Genomic DNA, 26,005 nt, shown 5'->3' on the forward strand with positions numbered 1-26,005 from the left:
AACATAAACTAAATCACCTGAAAATCGGTAAACCAGGAAGCAAAAATTCCAACGGTAAAAGTAACCCGTTCCAGAGATGAATGTCCCTCAAAAGTACATAAATGATGTCAGACCTTTTTTCAGCATTTATGAACCTCCTCCCCTCCTCGTTTGTCACGAATTGTCACTTCACCTCCCCCTCCCCTTGCCATATGTCCCGCTGTTTTTTATAAACATTTTCGTGTTGAAAAAGTAAGATACCTCATTGTCACAATTTCACGAAACCCCTCAAAGTGTTGTATCATTTTTAAACAGCTCCAAACAAGAAAAAAAAACGTCAAAAGGGTTAATATTATTACAGTCAAATCTCGATAACTCGAAGCTTATAACTCGAATGTTCCTTTATCTCGAAGATTTCATCGGATCCCAAACTTTTGAGACTGTTCTGGAAACTTCCCATAACTCGAACTACCAATAATTCGAATGTTTTAGCCGGCAACTTTGGGACTTCGAGTTTTCGAGAATTGACAGTATTATTTTTGTTAAGCAATCACGAATTGCTTATTGTTCTCACTTCACCGTTTTGATATCCGTCCGTCTGTTCTTTGATTTTATTTTTGTACTGCCTTCCTCTACAGCAATACCGAGTGAATTATCATAGCTTGGACGAGGGAATTATCATAGCGTATGTCCAGCGACGCATGTTCAACACTCAGGCTTGAACAAAAAAAAAACAGTAAAATTATGCGGCAGATTGCGGAAGAATAACCAAAAAGTAAACATTTTTAAATCCCCCGATTACAGGAAAAACCTTCGAAACAAAATCCAGAATTTTATTTGCTTATATTCGAGACAAAAAAATGGCAACAGATCTTTCGTCTCAATGATTTTCTTCACGCAATAAATTTTAATAAAAGCACTTTTTGCGGAAAATTGAGATGAAGCATTGAATAATAATTTGAATGGAGAAAAGCCTTCGAAAAATAGGGATTTTATGTCGAAATCCAAGAATCATAATTAATGGTTTTTAATTGATAAATCCGCTAATTATTATCGGAGGATTATGTTAAACAGACAAACATAAAGACCGGAAGATTACGAATCCATCGATACCTGGTTCGATGGTCAGTTCACTCTTCATGGTCCTTCGGGAGAAGTAACTCGGACATACACTGGTGTGCAAAAATTAAGGACGAGACGGTTTTTTCAATATAACTTTGTACAAAAGCTTTCCAAATCAACACATTTAATACCGTAAGATCCCCAATACGTAAGGACATGTGTAAGGTAAGCAACACTTACCAAAAGAGAAATCAGAGGGATAAAAAGAAGCTTTATTGAAAAAGTAGCATGGAGCGCAATGCGACTGAAGGCCGAAACATCTCTGTGATGTGTGTCTAGCAAGAAACATCCGGTCTTTAGAAGGGGATATGATCTCCCCCGACTGCTAGGCAGGTTTCACAGCGTCTGCCCATGCTGAGAATAAGGGTGTCGATGAGTTGTTGAGGCATTGCTGCCCATTCGTCTTGCAGCGCCAATCGAAGCTCCCGAATCGTTACTGGTGGTAAGGTACGAGCTGCCGAGCGTCTGCCTAGAAAATCCCATACATGCTCGATAGGATTGAGATCCGGAGATCGTGCCGGCCAATCCATACGTTCAATCTCCTCACTCTCTAAGAGCTGTTCGGCAACTACTGAGCGATGACATGGTGCATTGTCGTCCATGAAAAGGAACTGCGGACCCATAGCGCCTCTAAAAAGACGCACATATAGAAGAAGAATCTCGTTACAATAACGGGTCCCGTTGACTGAACCTGCGTCGAAGATGTGAAGGTATGTACGACTACCAAGCATGATGCCTCCCCAAACGAGAACACCGCGACCTCCATACCTGTCCCTTTCAATGATGTTCGAGGGATGATTGCGGCTTCCCCGCTCTCTCCAGATGAGTATGCGATGAGAATCGCTACTCAGACTGAATCTGCTCTCATCTGTAAAGAGTACTCGTCCCTATTCATTGTCTCTCCAATTCCGGTGTTCCCGGCACCACAGAGGACGCCTTCTCCGATGGGCAGGCGTTAGAGGTACACACCGTATAGGGCGTCGTGCAAACAGACCACCACCGTGCAGTCTTCTGGCCACGGTAAAACGCGATATCGGTCGTCCAGTCGCCTGTGTCGTGTGTCTAGCGATTTCTCCCGCTGTCTGCCGCCTGTTTCTTCTGGCCTGTAAGACAATATACCGGTCATCTGCGGGTGTGGTTCCTCGTGGACGACCACTACTGAACCCCCGGATAGCTGTTCCTGTAGTTTGAAATTGTCTCTAAAGTCGTGAAACGATGCTGTGAGCAATTCCGAACTCTGCAGCCACACTTGTCACACTGCGGCCTTCCTCCAACTTCCCAATGATTCGACCTCGGGTAAAAGCATCCAGATGTCGTCTAACAGATTGATTATTCGCCATTTCTCGCTGAGGCAGCAACTCAGTGTGATTTTAACTGCTATACGGCGTGCAATCTCTTTGCCAGAAATACTGATCTTACCATGACAACATGCTTTATACTACTCAGACACTCCCCCATTACGTCTGCCTGCATATCTGCGCATGTGCTACCGTACATCACCTTACTTAATCTCCTGATTGGTCTTTCTGTCCGCTCTGCCTCTTCGTTCAGCTGATATGCTAACTTTTCGATTTCGTCCTTAATTTTTGCACACCAGTGTAAATGATTACATAGATACATAGGTACACACATAGATATGTACGCTCAAGTTTTAATAATATAAGCTGATTTTCTGAAACACTTTTGCCACTCACGATCTTATGTCTAGCCAGCTTCTGCAATCGCTGTGGTGAGACAGTTCCCTTTCGAGTCCTTGCTGAGGAGGATGAGCGTAGTGGCTAAGTCGCAGGGGAGTAACAATTTCGAAGTATTCTTGAAAGGAGCACCAGAGCTCGTCTGTGCCTTGAGCAGAACCGAAACAGGTAATGAAATAGCTTTCTTTGCATACCCAAGTAATACTATTGGTCATATTCATCAGCCAATTCGAACCATTGAGTAACACTAGAGCTAGAGCGCGCCAAGCGGTCAGCCCTGGTTAAAGCACAGTCCTGCAAATCCTTCTGCCTACGCACCATAATTCTAGGGGTATCAATCCATTTGCACGTGTGTGATATTTTCCCGCATAAAGATGCTTTTTATTCCTGGAATTTTAAGTTTTATTCAAAATATTCTAATCAAGAGCTTTCCAAGGACGCCAAATTCAGGTTTCTACGTAATACGAAGTAACAAACTTAAATATGAAAGATCAGCTATGTGATCAGCTGATTAACAATAACACTTCAAAGTTTTCACTATTGGTTAAAATTATTCACTCAACACCCCTTATTTATTAAGGCTGTGGAGTCGAAGTGAATAGGTCTGACTTCGACTCTGGGAGTTTTAGAGCCTTCGACTCCGACTCCTTTACCCCAAAACCAGTCTGATTTCGGTTCCGACCCTGCACGCACTGGCAGAGTTGTGGACTCCAACTCCGCAAAGCTTGGTTTTTACTATGAAACGATTGTTAATAGGATTTGTTTTTATTTTCATTCTAAAGTTTAAATTCATTTATTCTATTTTTGGCAGCGAGAAATAAGGGGAAATCCAGAGTCACTCATGTTTTAACAGAGCTTAACAAGCAGTTTTTTTTTTTTTTTTTGAATATAAAGTTTTTCATTTTAAAGATTTTTTTTATTGTTATATTTTCTTCTTTTTGAAAGCGATTGAAGAATATTTTTATGGAAATAAATATATTTTATGCATTGTTTAAAAGATGCTGCTACTTTATTTGTTCGTTTATTTATTTTTCACGTATCTATGTATAATATCAGATGAACGAGGTATAATTTGTTTCTAGAAATCAGCTTAAAATGTTATAAAAAGGTATGTTTGACATAATTTGCTGTCTTAGCTATTTTAGCGAATATTGATTAGATACTAGAAAGTCAATGTTGGTTTAACGCGAAGGTAGGATTGTTTAGTTCTGGACAAAACCTCTTGTTTCTTTGCGCAAACGTTTGTTTGCGAGCGTTTGTTGGTTTACGGACCTTTGAAAAAAGGCTCTCTTAACACTACTCATTATGATTTTATTTACTAAATTTTTTTCAACTTCAAGTTTTATTTCTTCCAGCTTTATTATTACTAAAGATTTACAACTATGCACATTGCTTACTGAATGGATATATTTTCAAAGAACTTCTTTATGAATTATGATGTAGTTGTGGTTCAATAATGTTCTTTTCGTATAATATTTACTGTGAATAAAAAGCATAGGAATATAGTCAGAAACGTAAACAAAACTATAACTTTTAGAAACATGGAGTAATCAACTATGAATAGGGTTACCGTGATTTACAAAGGCCAAATCGGAAAATTTTCATTATAATGAAAGAGAGTGGGGGAGGTTGAGAAAGATGCTGGTATAATGTTTCGTTTATCTCATTGAAAAAGTACTATATTTATTTATTTACTTAATTAGTTTAATTAATTTATTTATTTTATTATATTTAATTATTTTATTATATTTAATTATTTTATTTTATTTTATTTTATTATTTATTTGGACTTACCTTGAAAAAAAGTTAGATTCTTAAAACATATCAGTATTAAATTTGGACTGTGGACTAATTTTATGTGATCATAATGGTGATAATACACTCAGAATAAAAGTCCTCCCTAAGTGAAATGCAACTATCTTTCTCTATTCCAAATACAGTCGAACTTGCTTATAACGAACGCAAAAGGACCGCGATTTTTGCTCGTTATAACCAAGTGCTCGTACAAAACGAGTTCGTTAAAAATAAAATCATAGAAATTTATCATAGTTACTTTTCTTTATCTTTTTAATCTCTGTACAGCACTAAAGAAGTTGGTTAATTTGCTTTGAACTGTCTGAATGTCCATTTGTTGTGTCATTGTTTTTGAGCAATACACATATAATTTTCCATTGTTTCTTTTCTACACAAGTTGAAAAAAAAAAAAAGTGCTGTCATCACTTGTTCTTTGGATTAATTATTTATTTCTAATTTTCGGTTGACTTCGGAATGTTAAAGAAAATTAATAATAATAATAATAATAATAATAATATAATAAAATAAAATAAATAAGCTGAGCCAGAAGTCAATAGAAAATTTTCGAATCGCAAGAATATTGCTCGTTAAAAGCGAGTTTTAGTCCCATAGACTGAACATCGTACCCACCACATATTTCAGCTTCCCTCGCTAAATCCGAGTTTTTGCTTAATCAGGGTTCGTTATAAGCAGGTTCGTCTGCATTTACAAAAGTAACAAAAAATAAAACATTGTTGTTAAAATTAAAATATATTCTAATAATGCTGTGAAATCAACCATTTCAGTACCGGAGAACTTTAAGGACATTCTGGAATTCTACACACGTCAAGGATTTCGAGTGATAGGAGTTGGTTCCAGAGTTTTGCCTGAGTACATAACCTGGGATGAGGTGATTAGAATGCCAAGGTGACGATTTTTGTTTCTGAATATTCATCATGCATTCCTAAACATTTATTTGTTATCAATGTACAGGGTGTGTATAAATGATGGACCCGATTTTAAAAAATCGTATTTTCAAAAGTTCTCGACGGAATAAAATAATTAATGCGTAAAATTAAGGAGAAAAATACCAAGTTTTTTTTTTACTTTATAAATGTTCGATATGGGACCCTCTTGTCACACGACAGACGTCCATTTGATAATCTATTTCATTCCACACATTTTCTAACATGTCTCTGTTAATGGTTTGTAATGCTGCAGAAATGCGTTGTTTCAATTCTGGGAGCGTTTTCGCTATTGGCTGTACAAAAACACGATCTTTCACGTCATCTCATAGAAAGAAATCGCATGGGGTTAAGTCTGGAGATCTTGGTGGCCATGTGAATAACGTTAAATCATCGTCATCCGCACTGCTTATCCATCTGTGTGGAAGCACATTGTTTAAGTAACTACGAACCGACAAAGACCAATGAGGAGGTGCTCCATCTTGTTGGAAGATAAGATCGGGACTGTCCTCAAACAGTTGCGGAAATAACCAAATTTCCAGCATGTCAAGATAATTGTCACCTTTTACAGTTTGTTCTGCGAAGAAAAACTGCTCATAAATATTTTCACGTGACATTGCACAGAAGACGTTCACTTTTGGTGAATCTCTCATAAAAAACTTGGTACTTTTCTCCTTAATTTTACACCTTAATTATTTTATTCTGCCGAGAACTTTTGAAAATATGATTTTTAAAGTCGGGTCCATCATTTATAGACACCCTGTATTTTGATCCAGTAAAGGGTGTTTTAATTCCAGACGCAACAAGAAGGAAGTTATAAATTTGACATGTTTATCTGTGTCTGTCCGTAGACACCGTAGTCCCTAAACGAATGAACCATTTTTTTTTTTTTTTTTTTTTTTTTTGAAAGGCGACTTGATCGAGAGTGTTATTTTACGGAAGATATTATTTAAAATCCTCCAAAATAAGCGCTTTCTCGCAATTTCGGTAGTGAAAACATACTGGCACATTTAAGATAGTATTAGATCAGAAGGAAGAACAAATGTTTCGGCATCTGATGTAATTTATTTGGAACTTTCATGTTATGTGGAACTGGGATTATAGTTTGCCTCTAGTTTCGCCGATATTAAAAATTTCCTCCTCCCTTAAATATATCAAAATGTATGATTGAACCTGAAGAACATGAGGTAAGGAAATTTCGTGTCGGCGAAATTGGAGGGGGGGGGGGGGCACTGGAATTATGCAGACAATTTTTAGCAGATTTGAAATGCAATCTAAGCCTTTATTCACGTGATTGCTAACGATGTCATTGTTGGCTAGAAGTAAGGAAATATATGTGAATTTCCTTCCTCTATGTCGTTGGCCGATAAGGGAACAAAAGCTCAAAGATTTAAATTTTTATCTGTTTCCCGTTCTATTTGTCAACACAACAAACTAAATATTTGCAATTTATTTTAGCATGTATGAAAGGCTTTTAAAGAGATTTTAATTTTTCCCTCTTGAGTCTACGTTTGCGGCTAATAAATTTTACCAGATGTGGTGAACTTCCTTTTCTGTTTTTCCCTTGTCATCTAGAAAAAAATATGAATTTAAAATTTAAAATTGTTTCGACCCGCGTTAATCATCGTATTATAAGGTTGGAAATCAGAGTCGGAGTTTTTTTTTTTTTTTTTAATTTTTAATTTATTTTAGTCCCTGTTACTAAGTGACATTGTTAACTTGACTTTGTAATTCCACCTATAAAGAGTCTAGCTCATACCATACCATTCATCCTGTATTTGGTGTTAGCCTTGCCAACATACACTTTTTAGATACGTTCTTTTTATTGTTTCTTATAGCGGTATATTGTGAAGAAATATTGATAATTGCATAAAAGTGTTTGAAAAGTGACTATTTCAATATTTAAGAGTTAAATTTTTAAAGTGTTATGCCCGATAGAGATAGAGCATTTAAGTTTTAAAAACTTCATAAGTAAAAATTTTATCGATATTCTCCCAATATGCGAGCTACCGTTCAAGTAATATACAAGTTGTTACTCAATAGATGACGCAAGTGAAATCAGCTGCTATTTATATGTAATGTAAGTAGTGTCACATATTGAGGAACTAGAGTACTTGAACGGACGATCGCCTATTGGAAGAATACCAAATTATCTATATTGCAATTTTGTCTTGCAAACCACAATTTAGAATCGAAAAGTTTCTGACAAGAAATCATTTTTTGTGGTACAATTTTGTCATTTGAGGCAGTAAGAAACAAAGGGTTATAAGTGAACATTTTCAAGTTTTGAGTAAAACGTGTTTAAAGATAAGGTCTTTGGTAGACTTTCATTGAAGTGTTTTTTAAAATCTGGCTGCATAGCTGCACCTACTAAGTCTACTAGTACTACAGTGGTGGTAAAAAAAAAAATTGCATCACCCGCGTCGCAAAGGAGAGGAATATCATCCCGACTGCATTCAACACACAGTCAAGCATCCCGTATCCCAGATGATTTGGGGATGTATTTCTGATCATGGAGCTGGTGGGCTTCACTTTGTGCAAGGAACAGTAAATGCTCAGGTGTATATTGGCCCTTTGGAGGAGAAATTGCTTCCTACTATCCGGGATCACTTTACTTCAGTTCCAAATGTCATTTTCCAGACTGATTCTGCTCCGTGCCATAGGGCAAAACTAGTAAGTAACAATTTAAAAACCTTTTTCTTGCCTTTAGACTTAAATTGACATGGGGCTAAGTATTTTTTTTCTCTAAACTCACAGGCAGGTTCAGAAATGGAAAAATGAGCATGGGGTCAGCAGTTCGCCTTGGCCCGGAAAGAGCCCCAATCTACGTAAACAGTTATCGGATTCCTGCTGTTAAATGTTTATTTCATAAGTTTTGCAGAATTTCACATACATTCATCGTTAATCGCTCGACCAAAACTTCTCCCATAATCCCATTGTTGTGAAAATGCGAGGGTGATGCAATTTTCTTACCAGCACTGTATCTCTGGCCCCAAGACAGAGGAGAGGTTCTCCTACCATTTGTACTGGTTATTTCCAAATTTTTAATTTTACCACTTACATCCCTTTGCTTCTCACTGCTTCATTTGCATTATTTTTTCTCATCTTTTAAAAAAGATTTCACATGCGTGCATCATAAAATGATTTAAGTTGAGTAAAATATTTACTTAAATTTCTCGATTTTAATGAGTTGTATGTTTCAGGGAAGAACTGGAATGTGATCTTGATTTTCAAGGACTGATAGTGTTACAAAACAGATTAAAACCCGAAACAATTCCGACTTTAAAAATTCTGAAAGATGCTGATATTAGAACAGTTATGGTTACAGGTAAGAAAATTAAGTTCAATCTCATAGGTATGTGCATTTTTATAGTAATTATGTAAGACAAAACGCTATTATTATCAGCTTTTAGTAATTATGACCGTCTTATTCGTAGCCAAAAGGAATTTTATACTACTTATTAATGCTGTAAGAAAATATAACTGATTTTCAGTTACTGTAAATTTCAAGTCATACTATTCATAATGTACTACTCATACGTAATGACTGAAATCAGGATTTGCTGTTGTTGCCATTTTGTTGCTCTGAAAAAATGTGTCGAATCTTGTCATGTTACCTTTTGTCATGTTACCTTTTCAGTTTGATATTTTTTATATATGCATTTATTTATTTATTTATTATTATTTTTTTTTTTTTTTTTGGTTAAACGGACTGAAATTTCTACGGCCCGTTTTGTTTCCGAAAAAAATACATATTATATTGCTTAATGTTTGATCTACCGCGTCAGTTAGCAAGTTACTTCATAGATGTCGCCACGTAAACTATACATAGAGAACGTTTTATTTAAGTTGCATCACTCTCATCCTACCCCCCCCCCCCCCACCGCGCCCTCCAAGAAAAAAAAAAGACAGAGAGTATGTGCCTTCTCTCGTGTACCCTCATTAGAAGTTCTATACGAAGCTCTTTTTATAGGAATTTTAATTTGAATGCATTTTTAGTTAAAGTAGTAGTACAATTTCAACATGCAACAGAAGTAATGTATGCAATGTGCTACACAACACCATTGAGTTAGATTTTAATCACAGTTTATAAATAAATTAAAAGAAGCATTAAAGTTATTTTTCACTCTGCCATTGATGATTAATCTATTACAAAGATTTAAGATCCCAGCGAAAAGGGTTTTAAATCTCTTAGAACCTCTGGTTTTGAACACATATTGCCAATTCTAATACGGTAGATTATATACATGTAAGAGCTGTAGTGAGTAAACGACCCCTTCCACACACGCTAGTGCAAAGATTTTGATACAACTATGCTTACCATTAAAAACGAAAATCCAGTGACTATCAACCCAGGTGGAGGAATTAAAAAAAATGTTAATGACTTTCAACAACAAATTTGAGCATTTTCTTAAACGCTCTTAAGAATTCGCTATTTTATAATCAACTACAGGTTCAGAAAAAAATGAACATTTTACGCTTTTTATTCATTTTTATATTATTTGTATATTTTTCCCGATCTTTGAAATACAGGGGCTTATCTACGCATAACCATGAAAGCTCCAGATAATTTACAATGCATTCGTAAACGTAACTAATTACTAAACGTAAATAGTTACTGTTTGACCACGGATTATATGTAATTTGGCAATCGACCAAGCTAAGACGATTCCATCTGAATGAATCCACCAGGGAGAAGGAAAAATAGCGATGTGCTTTTTATGCAAATGCGTTATAATGTCACTAGTGCTCAATTAATTTATTGCATTCTCTAAGATGAAAAAGATTGGAAGCAAACAGATTTTTTATGGAAACAACAAAAATAAAATATTGTTACAAATTCTATAAATAGTAATTATTTTTGTGATTAATTTGCCGCTAAATTTGGAGTTTGTTCCATTATTTTTCATCTAAAATTATCTTAGTAACGTAACCTGTAAATAGTTTCTTGTTATAAATATACAACCCCCCAACATTCGTATGATGTATATGGTCCCCGGAAAACATTTGTGAATGGAATAAAAAGAAAACATCGAGAAGTATTTCGATTTTTGTCGAAACTTCTCTAGGATTTATAAATAGCCTCCGCGCGTGATAAAGTTTTAGTTTTGCTTTTTAAACTGTCCGAATTTCGTCTGAGCCGTTAGCTCTGTTATTGTATGTATTAGCCTTTGCGCTATGTTTTCGCGTATTTTAATGTAAATACGTGTGTAACCGTTGAGTTTACGGTGTTAATTGATATTTGCCTAATTGTTATGGTTAATTTAGCAGTTACTAACGATATTTCTTGTACATATTTGTAAATAAATCTCCTGTGCTTTCTCAAGAACTGTGTGGTCATTTAAAGAAAGTTTGAAGTTTTACCGAACGCGTAACAATATAATTTCTTCATTTCATCAGGAAATGTAAAATCAAAATGGTAAGCTCAAAATTATGTTGTAAAAAATGTATATTAATTAATTTTGTAGTAAGAATATAGATCGAATATAGTTTAGATTTGAAAATTGATTGCCGTGAACGAATTGTCAATTGTACAAAAGTTCGTCTAAATAATTAAGAGGCAAAAGCGCACATCCGTAGCGAACAAGCTACAACCCCTGTAAACTAATAGATGCGTCCATTTCCGCCCATAAACCGGATGTTAACCTTTCCATGTAATCCGTGTCAGACAGTAAATAAGCATCCATTTCTTTGTGTCCGCATGAACAAGATTTTAGACTACAGAAATCTTGTTCTAACTGTTAAATGTATAGATCGCGAGAGTGAAAACAAAGTTTTTGGAAACTGGGAGAAACTGGATTTTAATTAATTTTATTATAATTCGCAGGCGACAACCTGCTGACCGCCATAACAGTGTCACGTGACTGTGGAATGATCGAAGAGTTTGATTCTGTCATCGCCGTCGAAGCATCCCTTATACCTGGAGATCCAATGCATCCGGACGCCAAAAATCGTCTTCAGGTGCAATATACATACGCCAAGTTGCCAGGATTCAGCGAGAAGTTAAACATGGTTCAGAACGGTATAATCGACGTAAGACAAAATTCAGATCATCAAATATTTTCTTTCTCATTGCATTCCATTATTTTTTTGTTTTTTAATTAATCACGTAAGGTTTCGACTATTAGAATGATATATACTGATAGTCGACATAAGCATAAATAAGCTAGACAGGGTTTCATAAAGTGGGTGCCGCGACACTCGGACTGACGCATCAACTTAAGTTTAGCCATTTTGGATCGGATTTTTCATTGTTGCGCAACTAGGGTTACCATAGCAAAGTTACGAATTTTGCAAAATCGTCCAGCAATAATATTTTGTTTAATAAACAATTCACGTGCCGTTAATAATTGCTCGCAGTGAAAAATCACCAAACGTGATAACTTGCCAGAAAAGGCAATCACTCAAACAAGCGCTCCAATCCAAAACGGCTGATCTTAAGCTGATGCCGGCTCGTATATATAAGGGCCTTACTCTGGGGTGGCCATGTATATACAGGAGTGTCCCAAGATTAAATTTTTCGGGAGAAATTCTCAATTTGCCGAATGGAACCCCAAATTTCGCCGAATAAGGATAATTTTGCCGAGAAGAACTTCAAAGTTCGACGAATAATGATAATTTTACCAAATCGTCAGACAAAATTTGCCATATCAGGAAATTTTTGGGAGGTCACAGTGACCTCCCATCGTGGTTCCCCTTATTATATATTTGGGATAAACTAGGGTGTAGCGAAAAAATTGTAATTCTTCAAAGGGTGTAACAAATCAGGAAAGTTTGGGAACCCCTGAGCTAGAGTGTACATTTTAGAAATGTGATGAATTTATTCCTCTAAGGTTAAAATATCGGTTTCTTAGTTGCCGACGTTTAACAACTGTACGATACCTTATATTTGCCGCCAAGCTTGGTCAAAATTGCTTTGAAACTACTAGTTTGACGTTACCACACATTATTTTGTCCATTAACCCTAAAATACAAGGGCACCCATATGGGGGGAGGGGCAAAGGGGGGCTCAAGCCCCCTCTTAGAATTTAGAACTTCCTTGCTTTTAGTACGTTTTTCTTTGCAAAAATGTAAAAACATTTCTTCTTCAGCCGTTAATGAATAAGTTATTAAAAATGTCAAATTTTAATAACTCGAATCTGCACTGTAATCAGTTTCCATGGGGAAAATATCCTGATAAACCATGGGAAAAATATCTGAGCCCCCCCCCCTAACAATTTTGCATACGGGCGCCCTTGCTACAATACAAAGCCTTTTATTAACTCCCAAAGCAAAAAGAGTAGGGGTATCTGTGTCTGTAGCTCCTGAATAAATGACATGATTTTCATTGATGATTGAGCAATTCTTCTTTTGATCAAAAGATCACTTAATTGAGAGTGTTCTTAGCTGTCTCATCTTTATAGAACTTTTATATTATTTAAAAACCGTAGCTTAATAACCATATTTAATGTTTGAATATATCGTATCTAAACAATGTATGAGTATTAATTGGAATTTCCTTTTTCACTTTAGGACATCTATGTACCCACAGTATCTGAAGGAAGATACCATATTGCAATCGAAGGAGTTTCCTTCAACCTTATTCGATTGCATGACCTACAGCTACTGGAAAAAGTAAATGTTCTTTTCTATTTTTTAGTTTAAGTAAGAGATATCTGAAGCATTCTGTTTCAAGTATATCCTGCTTAGAGTCTAGCCATCCAAGTTTAGGCTATTAACGCTTATAAGCAGTAAAAATACTGAGACATACAATTGAAGTCAGTAGCGTAACTAGGGGTTGGCAGGAGTGGCTCTCGCCAGGGGGCGCCATTTCGAATAATTAAAAAAAAGATTTTTCTTTTTTGATTATATAGAATTTGAAAAATACTTAAAAAAAGTAAAACAAAACTCGCAAGAAAAAGAACTAGAGGGGCTATATATATATATATATATATATATATATATATATGTATGTGTGTGTGTGTTTGTGTGTGTGTGTGTGTGTGTGTGTGTGTGGTGTTCCGTTTTAACGTGCAAAAACCTCTATTTTCGCAACCGTTAGTCCTAGACGCATACTTCCAATTGCAAAAATGTTCAAAATCAGATGCAGGGTTAACTAAAAAACGGCACGACCTTGAGAGTCCCAGATCTGGAAAAAATTCTGGATTTTGGTCATTCCGCACTAGATATGAACCCAGGTAAAGCGGATTGACTGCATAGGCCCTAGTTCGGCTGCAACAGGGATCCAAAGTTGTTATTTGAGTCCAGAAAAACAATAGTTTTTCTTTGAAATGAAACTTTTTTACCCTTTTCTTGCATTTGCATTGCAGTATGAGCCAATTAAATGCATTCGCAGTACAAAATAAATCTCGTTGTACTGACAAGAGACGCCGAATGTCATTGGAGGCTAGATATTGCCCGAAAGTTTCAAATTCCAATGGAAACGCCTTTGCAATTCTAGAGTCTTGCAAATCAGTGTGGTTCACATAGCAAAAACTTGAGAGTCACGAATCTGGATAAACTACTGGAGGGTTTAAATTTGCTTGTTTGGCTCCAGAACTGCAATAGTGTTTTCTTTGGAATTTGAAACATAGGCACAATATTTGGTCTTCTAACATTCGTCGCGTCTCTTGTTAGTACAACGTAGAAGCAGTGAAAAATACTCTATACTGTGAATGCATTCAGTTGGGCGATACTGCAATGCAATATCAAAAGGTTAAAAAAAGGGTAAGGAGTAAAAAAAGGTTAATTTTAAAAGAAAAACCATTGCTTTTCTGGAGCCAAAATAGAAACTTTGGACCCCCATTACGGCCGAACTAGGGCCTATGCAGTCAAACCGCTTTACCTGGCCTCAGATCTACCGGGGATTGACCTAAATCCAGAATTTTGTCCTGATCCGTGACCTTCAAAGTCGTGCAGTTGTTAGTAAGATATTGAAAGTTTGAAGCAAAAATAAAAATCAGTCAAAAGAAGCAAAATTTAACTTTTTATATGTGCCCTATGTCCCCCAACTCATATTTAGGAAAATAATCTTCATTGAAAGATATTATTAACACAAAAAATTTCACATTTGTGCGACCAATATTCACCAAGATATGAAAAGCAGTGTTTCGTGACTTACACCACTTTACACTCGCCGTCAACAACACCTTTTGAGGAAAAACATAATCTGCTTTAGCCCATGCTAATGGGCGGTAATTTGCTGAACAGTTAACAAGGGTTTAAAATTATATATGTGCATATAATAGAGTGGTTTTTCAAATTGATCGAGGTTTTGTAGTGTAATTTTGCTGTCATTCTTCTGAAATGGCGATAAATTCCAATCTCATTTTCTATATGGTCCCTTAAAACTTTGAACTCGAGTATCTTCTTGAGTTTTGATCGCATGAACGTCAAATTTTTTGTGCTAGTAATATCTTTCAATGGAGATTATTTCCCTAAACATAAGTTAGGGGACCTTAGGCCCCGTATAAAAGGTTAAATTTTGTATTTTTTGATTCATTTTTATTTTTGCTTCAAACTTTCAGTTATCTTAACTCTGCATCTGATTTTGAACATTTTTGCAATTGGAAGTATGGGTCTATGACTAACGGTTGCGAAAATTGAGGTCTTGCAGGTTAAAACGAAACACCCAGTATACATCCATAACATCTACTGAGAAGGAACATTGGGCATCATTGAAAAAAATTCTAAAAAAGAAAATAAGAAAAAAAAATTACAATGCTGTCTCCTATTTGTCGAATCAATTCATCAAAATGTTCCAAAAAAAAAAAAAATTAAGTAAAACAAAACAAAACAAATTTTTTGGGAGGTCACAATGACCTCCGGTGATTTCCCATGAGAGCGACCCTATGGGGGGGGGTCAATTTCTTAAGCTCACCAGGGGCGCTAGACCTCCATAGTTACGTTACTGATTGAAGTATGAATTAAGTCAGGGCTGTCCAACTGCAAAGAACTCACGGCCAGAATTCCGGTCACTGATCACCTGGCGGGCCGCAGTTTCAAAAAGGTGAACAATAACCTCTTACTTCTTATACAATAACAATTAATAGTTGAATTATTAATTATAATACAATGAAACAGAAGGATTATAAAACAATTTGCTTACATTTTAATGGGAAAACCAGTCAGATCAATATCATCAACGGAAAAGAGAGGAGAGTTGATGAGAGCAAGCTCTCAATTTCATTTTGAGAAATCAACAAAGGTCGTAAAGTCAGTGAGGGGGGGGGTCTTTATTTTTAACCAATTGCAGGCAGGTTTTGCTTATCTGAAATGTTTCCCGCCAACGCGACTATTTCAAGGAATTCGTTTGAACATTAGCGTGCAGGGTAGGACTGCTTGACCTTGAGCTGTTGATGTCCTGTACCTTTTTCTTTCAATACAGTAAAATGAGTAAAACAGCGATCAAGAGGAAAGTTCGGAGACCCCTGCTTGACCGAGAATGGTCGTCTCGGATGCTTTTTGATACCATAAAGTGTCAAAAAAAGAAATATGCTGAAGAAGAGGTTGGCGGGCCGCACAATGTGTGTTGGCGGGCCGCATGCACTCCGCGGGCCACCAGTTGGACAGTCCTGAATTAAGTGATTTGTGACTACAGTAGTTTTACCGTCATTTGCAGTAAAATGTGGCAGGGTAGAGTAATGGTAGGCTTGCCAGATTTCTGAAATGTTTAACCGGGACACTGGAACGCCCCCCCCCCCTTCCCTTACCATCGCTAGAATTCAAAATGGTTCACGCCCCTGGCTGATTTTTGGAGCGTTTTATTGGGCAGTTTATTCTCAGTGCTATGAACAAATAGTTACTAATTATAAGCTGTAATACACAAGGGTAATTAGAACTAGTATGTTGTGGCCATCACGAAACTTTCTTCTATATTTTTCTTTTTTTTTCTGATCCCTCCCCATGCTTGACGAGGAAGCAATATTCCCAACAAAAACAAAATTACATATGCAAAAACTTGACGACCATCCCAATGTCTGAATTATTGCAAAAGCAAAGTAAAGAGCGAAAATTGAAAGTTATTTTAAAAGCCTTGCTTGAATTAATTACAAATTATTTATTAACAAACATAAGATGGCAACAGTTAAAAATTTTTAAATCATTGACATAATATTTCCGATCATTTCCATACAATTAAAATCACGAGAAATACGCAGACGACAATCTATTACGGTTTATCTTTCTTATTGTTGCATTAATAAAGCTATTTTTATTCGCAAAAAAAAAAAAAAAAAAAAAAAAAATCAACACCTCTTGGAGCGATTGGCGTCAAAATTGAACCAAAGCCTGTTTACATATGGATTAACATATATTCCAAATTTCAACCAGAACGTAGTATTACTTCTTGAGATAGGGCACTCACAATGGAAAAAAAAGAACGGGCGATTGCGCTACTCCCTTTCTAGCTGTTGACACCAAAATAAAATCAGCTCTTATACCCACTAAGGGCTACTTGCCAATAGGACTCGACCGATGCATCGGCCTGGCCGATGCATCGGCGCCAATGGTGGTTCAACAATTTAGCCATCGGCATCGGCATCGGCGGCCGATGCTAACTTGCAGGAAACATCGGCCCATCGGCCTTAAAAAACATCGAAAAGCCGATGGAATTGGCCGATGTTTTCGGGAAAAAAAGACCTTTTTACTTTTTTAATACGAAGTAAAGGGAGTTACTGTTTTCAAATAAAATTAGTTACTTAAATTTCTCAGTATGAATTTCTATTTTAATCACCCCTGAAAGAGTATTTAATACTGCATTCAGTTACCAAATAAGTTAATTATTGCGTTGTTTCTTGCGGCAGGATGTACGTATGTATCTCTCATAAGTCATAACTCAAAAATGATAAGCTGTAGAAGGCTAAATTATCGCATGTGGGGTGTGCGTACGTTCCAGTTGTGCACTTCCCTTTTTGTTTTCGATCGGGTGTTCTAAAAAGCCTATTTACTCATTTTTTGTGGCTATTAATTACTTATTTCAATGGAAAACTAATATAGCGTCTCAGACTGACGATCATTTGGTGATATATTGCCGAATAGGAGGCAGTGGAAACAAATATGAGATGGCGAAACCGGTTTCGTTTCATTTTGTTAGATTCCCGTTGAACCGACGGTAACTTTTAATTTTTCGATATTTGTAATATGAATCACAGTAATGCAGTCTTTTCTGTATCGCTTCGGCGGAACTACAGGTTTGGGGCCCGTCAAAATACATTTTGGGGCCCTATTTCTCTGTCACAGAAGTTGTAAAACATTTATTATAAGCATTTTTGTAACTCCCACGGTGCCCCTATGGTTATGGGGGCCTCTCGCGCAATTGCAACATTTGCAATATTTTAAATCCGCCACTGCACGTCAAAACAAACTCGGGTGCAAGTTTTAAAAGGGTTTTTCTGCTCAATGTTTATGATTGTTTTGAACTCTATTTTTTACGAATATTTTTTGTATCTCCGAGAACACTTGCGTGCCCCTCCACCCACTCCCTCAATTTCTGAAATTAAACTCTAGTTGTACTTCTTAGTTGTTTAAAACTAACACCATTCATAAAATTAGAAAAAAAAAAATTTCAGGCTTTATCTATTGTTTGGGAAGAATTTAGAGCATTAATGTAAGAAATTGATTAAAGACGTTTTGGATGGTGACATAATTCGGAAATCAAAGGGACTTTTAAATTTTTTCTTCGGAAGTGCTGAAGTAGATTCAGAAACTCTTCCAAGGCGTTGGTGGTAGCGGTTCTGTATTAGAACGAGCTGATATGTGCATCACATGACTTCCTTTTACTCCAATTTTAATGTCATTTTCCCATTATTGGCAATTTTAATGTGATTCAATAGTTTACTCTCTAAATATCACCACCAGTGACCAAATTGAAACCAGATTTAAAATTTTAAAAAAAATTGCCAAATTTGTCGCCAACTTGGCGACCAAAAGACTGGCGATATATCGCCAAGTGTCCGCCAAATTATAGCACCATTTGAGTATACATCGAAATTAACAATGATTTCCGCCCAAAAAGGGTGCAAAAGATTTTTTAGAAACACCCGAATGCAACCAAAAGGAGAGGTGCATAACTAGATCCCACAAGGAGTCTGTACCAAATTTCAACTTTCTAGGATATACCGTTCCTGAGTTACGCGACATACGCACATAGATACGGACGTCACGAGAAAAGTCGTTGCAATTAACTCGGGGAATGTCAAAATGGATACTTCGGGTTTTTATACGTTCTTAGGCACTTATCCGAGTGTGGTCGGGTTGAAAAAAAAACTCAACATTAATTCGGGGGTGAGAAAATGGAAATTATAAGGCCGAATTTTGAGTGAAAATTTTTTCGCGAATACAATACTTCCTTTTTTGTAAAAGGAAGTATAAATGAGGCCGAAGTTTAATGTTGTGAGTTACTCCAAAATCAGAGGGTGACCCCCCCCCCTCCAACCCACCCTCGTCGTTTCAAGCATATCTTAAATATTTAGCGATTATTTATTTTGGTCATGAAATGTCATTTTGCGCATTTCTTATACTTGTATCACCTATATTTCGTAATGCGCCATCTTTTTTGCATTATTAATTGCGATCGATTTTTTTTCTGTTGTAAGTAACTATTTTTATGTATTTATATAAAATCAACGAATAAGTTATTTTCGTTTTCATCATATTTTTAATAATATGTTATAGAAAAGTTTCAAGGATTTTCTATTATGCAATTTTTTTAATTTCAGAAAATTATTGTTCAACTGAAAAATTTAATTTGAACTTGTTTGTAGTGCTTCATAAAAGATTAAACAATCAAATTGTTCAATATTACGTGCGCAAACATCAGATAAAGTAGTATGTGTATTCAGTTATTAACTTGGTGTTAAATATTTGTTTATTGTAGCTGCGTTTTAAGAACCTCGATCTTTTCATGGCTGTTTCTTTTTTCTGCAAGATTTATGTCACTGTTATAGCTTTTATGAAAAATGCAAACTTGTCTATTCATAAATTTTAAATAAGAATAAAAATATTCCTATTATGATTTAATATTGTAATTTATCTGTTACCTTTTTTGTTTCATTTGATGACTAAAAAATGTCTACGTGCAATCTTTCCACTTTAATTGCGTAATTTGTTGACGAATTCATAGTTTTATTCTTATTTATTTATTTATTTTCTTTTTTTGTGAATGATTAAACAACACAATTTAATGTTTTTTAACTATGTTTAATGTACCTAAATCCATACATTACTACAATATTACTGAAATCTTAGTTATATGTTCAATTAAAAAAAAAAAAAAACAAATCAATTGGTTATTAAACAGTCTCTTCGTTTTTCTTCCCTTTTTTTTTTCCTTTCTTTCTTTCTTTCTTTTTTTTTTTTTTTTTTTTTTGGCTCTTGTTCTTTGTCTTTCATCATACAGCAGTCAAAAAAGGAGAAGCATAACTACACTTTATACAGATTGTACGTAGTACGATCCAAAAGTTCGAGGGACCAGCTGTATAAAACCTTACCCAGAATAGTTCACATTACCGAAGCACATCCACCTTCAAAAGGTCACCTTGAGGGATTATGTACTTCTGCCAGTGTTCATAACTTTTGGAAAAACTCCTGGAAGCCATTTTTCGCTACCTTCTGGTGATGCAGCTTTATCTTCTCCTGACGGAAGAAAGCGGCGTCAAGTCCGACGAAACGTTATGTTATTTGTTTGTCAGATCAGAGTATTGACCAATCGAACCGTGCATCCTCAACATGAAAGTAGCCTTCTTCCCCACGATAAAGCAGCAGCGCAAGAGGCCTTACAGGAGGTTGCCATAAATGTCTTCCAGGAGTCCTTCTAAAAGCTATACGAACGTTGGCAGAAGTGCATAGTCGTTCAAGGAGACTATTTTGTAGATAGATGTATTTCGGTACTGTGAACTATTCAGGTTAAGGTTTTATACAACTTGTTCTCGAACTTTTAGATCATACTACGTACGTATGAGTTTTCAACTTACTATTTCATAACGTTTTTGAGTGACGCAAGTTTACGCGCATGAAGACATCACAAGAGAATTTGCGATAATTAACTAAGGAGGCGTTCAAAATGGATATTTCGGTCATCTATATGTTCTTAGGTACATATGCATGTACAGATGTGCCGAAAAACCTTGTGAAGTTTAAATTGGGTGATCGTAAAATAGACATTTAGGTCGAAATCTGATTTTTTTTTTTTTTTTTTTTTTTGTGATTACAATTCCTTATTTGTAGAATGGAAGTAAAGTGAATTTAATCAATGATCCTTTAAATCCCTGAATATCTTATCAATTTATTTCTATTAGATTTTTTTTTCTTTTTCTTTTTCTTTTTTTTTTTTTTTGCCATCAGCCAACGGCATCGGCCATCGGCAATCGGCCATTTGGAGGAAAACAATCGGCAATCGGCCATCGGCCATCTTTGAACAATCGGCCAACAATCGGCATCGGCCCATCGGCCAAAAAATGCCATCGGTCGAGCCCTACTTGCCGATAAATTTTTCTTTCATTCCGTTCATTATTTCTTGAGATACAGCAGTCACAATTGACGACAAAAAACGTTCTGTAGCTCAACCCCCGTTTGAGTTATTGACACCAAAATTGAATCAGCACCTGTTCCTGTTGATGGCAACATATGGACCAAATTTTGTTTGATTCCTTTGTTGACTTCCTGAAGAATAGCAAGCACGCGTAACTCAAAAAACGTCCCATTGCTCCACCCCCCTTGTAGGAATTCGCGCCAAAAACCAATGGGTACAAGTTCACATAGGGGCACATATGTGTACCAAACTTCGTTCGATTTCATGCGGTAGTTTTTGCTGTAGAGCGGCCACAAAAAACTGGTCACACACAGACGTGACACACACACATACACACAGACAGACAGACATTTTCCAAAAATAGTCGAAATGGACTCAGCACACCTCAAAACGTTCGAATCCGTCAAAATTCGGAATTCGAAAATTTGCACGAATCCAATACTTTCTTCTATATATTAGATATAGAAGAAAGTAAAAATGACATAAGCAGATACAATTTGAACATTTCAGTTCAGACATGTAAATATTTACAATTTATTTTAATCATAAAAAACACTTTGAATGAGGAATAAAAAATTGACCAGTATTTAGATATACTTTTCATATTAAAAGACTTTTATAGACAGTCTTAGTTGGCTTTAATCTTGTTTTTAAAATCCTCACAAGCTAATCCGTTATTAATTTTACAAGTCAATGTTATAAATGACAGAGTAATTATCCTAAATAATCATTTACAATTAATTATTTTTAGATCCTTTTTGTCATTTGTAATCAAATTCATCCTTTTCTGGGACGGAACGTCCCAGGAAGAAGTAAACCGACCGGGACACCGGGATTTTGTTTGAAAACCGGGGCTGTCCTGGTCAAACCGGGATGTCTGGCAAGCCTAAGTAATTGATCGGCGTTGGTTTCTTACGGTCAAACGCTTCGTGCGTTAAAACGTGGCCCGGATCGGTGAATTTTATAGGTTCAAAAAATCGTCGGTGGCCACGTCGCATGGTTATGCGGCAATATAGACAATTGTAAAGAGAAAAATGCGCTATTTTCCGGCGTCAACCACGTGGTTGGCTTGGACAAAAACTAATTGGTGCCAAGTAGACGTTTGATTCAAATACTATTGGTTCACTTTTCTTCATTCCAGAAAAAATCTCCAAAAGTGGCATAGCGGCAAACTTTCTAGTAACCTTTTTGTTTACTTCTTTTCTATCTTTTCCGTGAACGTAGTATAGATCCTTAAATGCTGTAGAGCTAAGGCAGCTTCATTAAAAACTTCCCGGTAAGAGGGGTTAAAAAAGGTTTAATGTTTCATATGAATGCATGCAAAATTAAAATCAAGCAACAACGAAAGTAAGATACATAAAAATTACTAGCTTAAATGTACGTGAAAAAAAAAATAAACAGCTAAACTTAAAAAACAAGAAGTTCCGTCTAGAAGTAAACGAGGCTACTTTCCCGTATACCCATACTACTTTCTTGTACCTGATCAATATTCTCAAGAATAGCTAAAATCGCAAATTGTTTCCAACATATTTTTTTAATATTTTAAGCTGATTTCTAGGAATAAAATATATTCCTCACTCATCTAAAAAATTAGATGCGTAAAAAAAAAAATAAACAAACGAGCAAATAAAATAGCAGCACCTTTTAAACAAAGCAGCTAATACAATTTTTCCCGTTAAAAAAAATTCTTTAACAGCTTTCAAAACGAAAAAATAATAATTAAAATTAATAAGCTCATTAAAATAAAAACATCATATCAAAAAAAAATCGTTTCTTTTTCCCCTGTTTCCAAAAATAATTTTTTTAATGAATTAATGCACTTACCAAAATAAAAAAAACAATAAAATGTCAACTTGAAGAAATAATTTTCACTGTCCAAAAAAAAAAAAAAAAAATCGTCTTCGCATATCTTTATGTAGAAACATTAATGACTTCGAGTTTATCCGCCGAAAACTGAATACCTAAACTAACTTTAATTTTAGCTTAAACTCCAAAAAAACTAAACCTTTAAAACCCCAAAGAAACTAACTAAAACTTTAGCGTGAAAATAAAAACAAGTCATATTAACAATAATTATTTCACAGTTAAAACCATAGCTGCGGAGTCGGAGTAGGAGTAAATCTGATTTTGAGAAAAAGGAGTCGGAGTCGAATATCCAAGAATCGGAGGCAGTCATTTGTCCTCCGTGTATAAATGTTTGCTAAAGCTACGAAGTCAGAGTCGAAGTCGAGGAGTCGGAGTCCGACTAATTGTCGGGCACAGCAGTCGGAGTCGGAGTCAGGTGCCCCTTAATTCTCGGAGTCGGAGTCTGGAGTTTGTCGTCAAGAGCTATTTCCAACAAATTTTTTCTAAAGTGAATCCGCCTTCAAGTACGGAATCTGCATTGACTTTCAGTTTCCCCGTAGGCGCTAATGTTAAAGGATTTGAAGTGTTCAAAATTGAAAGGAAAATTGTTCAAATCAAAAAGATATTTTATATACAAGTTTTTCATCAAAAGCTTTTTCCTACAAAGTTTGAAGCAAATTCGCCTCACAGTTCATAATTGCCTTGCATTTCCCCGTAGGCGCTAATGTTAAGTTTTTTTGAACTGTTGAAAATTGAACAAAAAATAGTTCAAACCAAAAAATGAAATGTAGGAATGAGGTGTCCTCGCCGAGATCTTTCGAACAAAAAAAATTTGTTCGAATCGGACTACTCACTCAAAAGTTATTAGAGGGGGACAGACAGACAGACATTTTCCCCCATCTCAATACCCTACTTTCCAATTTTTAATTTTTCGAAATTTATTTAATTATTTTTTTTCATTTTTGACTTTTTTTTGTTTTTTGTAATATTTTCTAGATGCATAAAGCCTTCTTTTATGCTTTTTTCGTCTTTCTCCGACTTTTACTGGGAAAGTAGGCTAAAAAGATTAATTTTCCATTTTGTCTATCTATTTTTGCTTATTTGTGACAAAACTTGTATGAAATTAACTAGCAATAAACATATACTATATCACCAAAAGTATTCTGACACTTTCAAAAATTCACATTTTTACTGATTTCTCGAGAAATAAAAGACCAGTTGCTCTGTAATTTTTGTAGCATAAAAGGTATACTTCAGCTGTCATTTTCCAATAAAAATTAATTCTACTACACTGTAACAAATTTCGGAAACGTTTCTAGATATGTCGGAAACGTTTCCGAAATAGTAGGAATCCTTCATCCAATAGCGAACTCCTCAATATTCAGAAAGCTTTTTGTTATTTCAAGATATCTAGAAGCGGAAGTGATGACGCAACGCTTCGAAACCTATTTCATCCTTCCAACACAGGCGCCAATGAGTCGGAAATAACGAGAACTTCTTTTTTTCTTATCTATGGTTGCTGCAATCAGCAACTGTTTAGCATTGGATTGCTTGTTATTTCATGTCTAGAGAGTAGTAAAATGTGTCGAAACTAATTTTACGCCTTTGCATTTTGTACTGCCCTTGATTTTTTAGACGATGTACGCAGCTATTAAGTTAGTTAATAACCATTTGCTTCTTTACAATTTCCAATGCGACCATAATTAGATATATATTGTGTGTTCAAGCGTGAATAGTTTCAACACCCGTGTTTGTACTTAATGAAACGAAACCCTTTGGATTACTTATTCAGTTGTAATGGAAGTACTTAGATTTTCTTCCGCTCATGTTCACTTGTAAGTATTAATGAATATTTTAAAACATGTTGTTATATACATTTATATTTTTGTTGATTTGCATTTGATGAGGTTCCAATTGTAACTGTTTTTGGGTTTATCGAATTAATTTAAAGTTATCCTACATACCTATGTGCGCGGTGTACTATTTTTTGTAACTAACTGAAACTGATTAATTACGCAAAAGAAGTAAGATTTATATTTGAGAAGCAATCACAGAAAAGTTATTTCGAAATACTTGGATGTACATACATTTTGGTTCAAAAAGAAAAAAAAATCAATTGTTTAATTCATTAGAAATATGGTAATGCAAATATTTTCTAGTATTGTAATATGCTTCACAAAAAATGTGCCGGTATAATTTATCTTTTTTTTATTATAATTTATTCATTCATTTAAAGATATTTATACCATTAGAAAATGACCATGTTATCTATTAGTAAGAACATAGTTATGAAATTAATTCATCTGCTTATTCATTTTGTTAAATGTGGTTAACAATAAAAAAATTCCTTGACATTAGTTCCGAAAATAACATTTCCTTCGTGGATATACTAGTTTAATGTAGGACACTCAGGAGGAATGAGTCAGTGGCAAAAATGGAACAGCCGCATTTACATGCTGAAATAAAAAGTAATATTATTTCATGTCATCGTTTTAAAAGTGATCAGTTTTTAAATACTATGTTATTAATATGCAATGCACATATGGTGAGAAGACGAGGGGCGTTCACCACGCAGACTGTGCCATTGACATTTTCAAGGGGTTGCTTTTTTTTAAGATGGGGGGCGCTTTATATCATTTTATGGGTGCACCATCACTCTTATGGTGTGGGGGGGGGGACTCGCGTATATATGAAATGGAATAATCATGTAATAGAGTTCAATGTTTTAATAAATAAATTATATAATGCATTTTGCGCACACTCTAAATCAGTAACCTATTTTGATTAAGTATCTATATTTGTGATAAACTGGAAAAGGGCAAGAACAGAAGAATAAACCCGAATGGTTCCAGCAGGGGGACTTTGGTGTCATATTTAAATTCATCAATTTCTCTGTTGGTACTTTTCGGTACACTTTGTTCGTCAAAGAAATTGACTTGACGTGAACGAATTTCGGAACGCAAAGTGTAGGTAAGTTCTGTCAAATTTTATCCGAAAATAAAAGCTATCAAGTTTGATACAAGATATGTTTTTAAGTTCTGCATTAAAAATACAATCTTACTAATATTATATATGCGAAAGTTTGTCTGTATGGATGTATGTATGGATGTATGGATGGA

At 35.4% G+C, this 26,005-nt stretch overlaps 1 protein-coding gene across 1 annotated transcript in view; it reads left to right on the top strand.

Annotated features, from left to right (window-relative positions):
- Positions 1–13,177, top strand: part of LOC129226965 (polyamine-transporting ATPase 13A3-like) — a 103,663-nt gene extending 90,486 nt beyond the window's left edge. Inside the window, 5 exon segments of the mRNA XM_054861594.1 lie at positions 2,810–2,963; positions 5,375–5,495; positions 8,737–8,861; positions 11,361–11,566; positions 13,046–13,177. Of these exon segments, the coding sequence (XP_054717569.1) occupies positions 2,810–2,963; positions 5,375–5,495; positions 8,737–8,861; positions 11,361–11,566; positions 13,046–13,177 (738 nt within the window).
- Positions 13,178–26,005: the final 12,828 nt, after the last annotated feature.

The sequence above is a fragment of the Uloborus diversus genome, chromosome 7 (assembly GCF_026930045.1).
Source record: "Uloborus diversus isolate 005 chromosome 7, Udiv.v.3.1, whole genome shotgun sequence".
Taxonomy (NCBI): Eukaryota; Metazoa; Arthropoda; class Arachnida; order Araneae; family Uloboridae; genus Uloborus; species Uloborus diversus.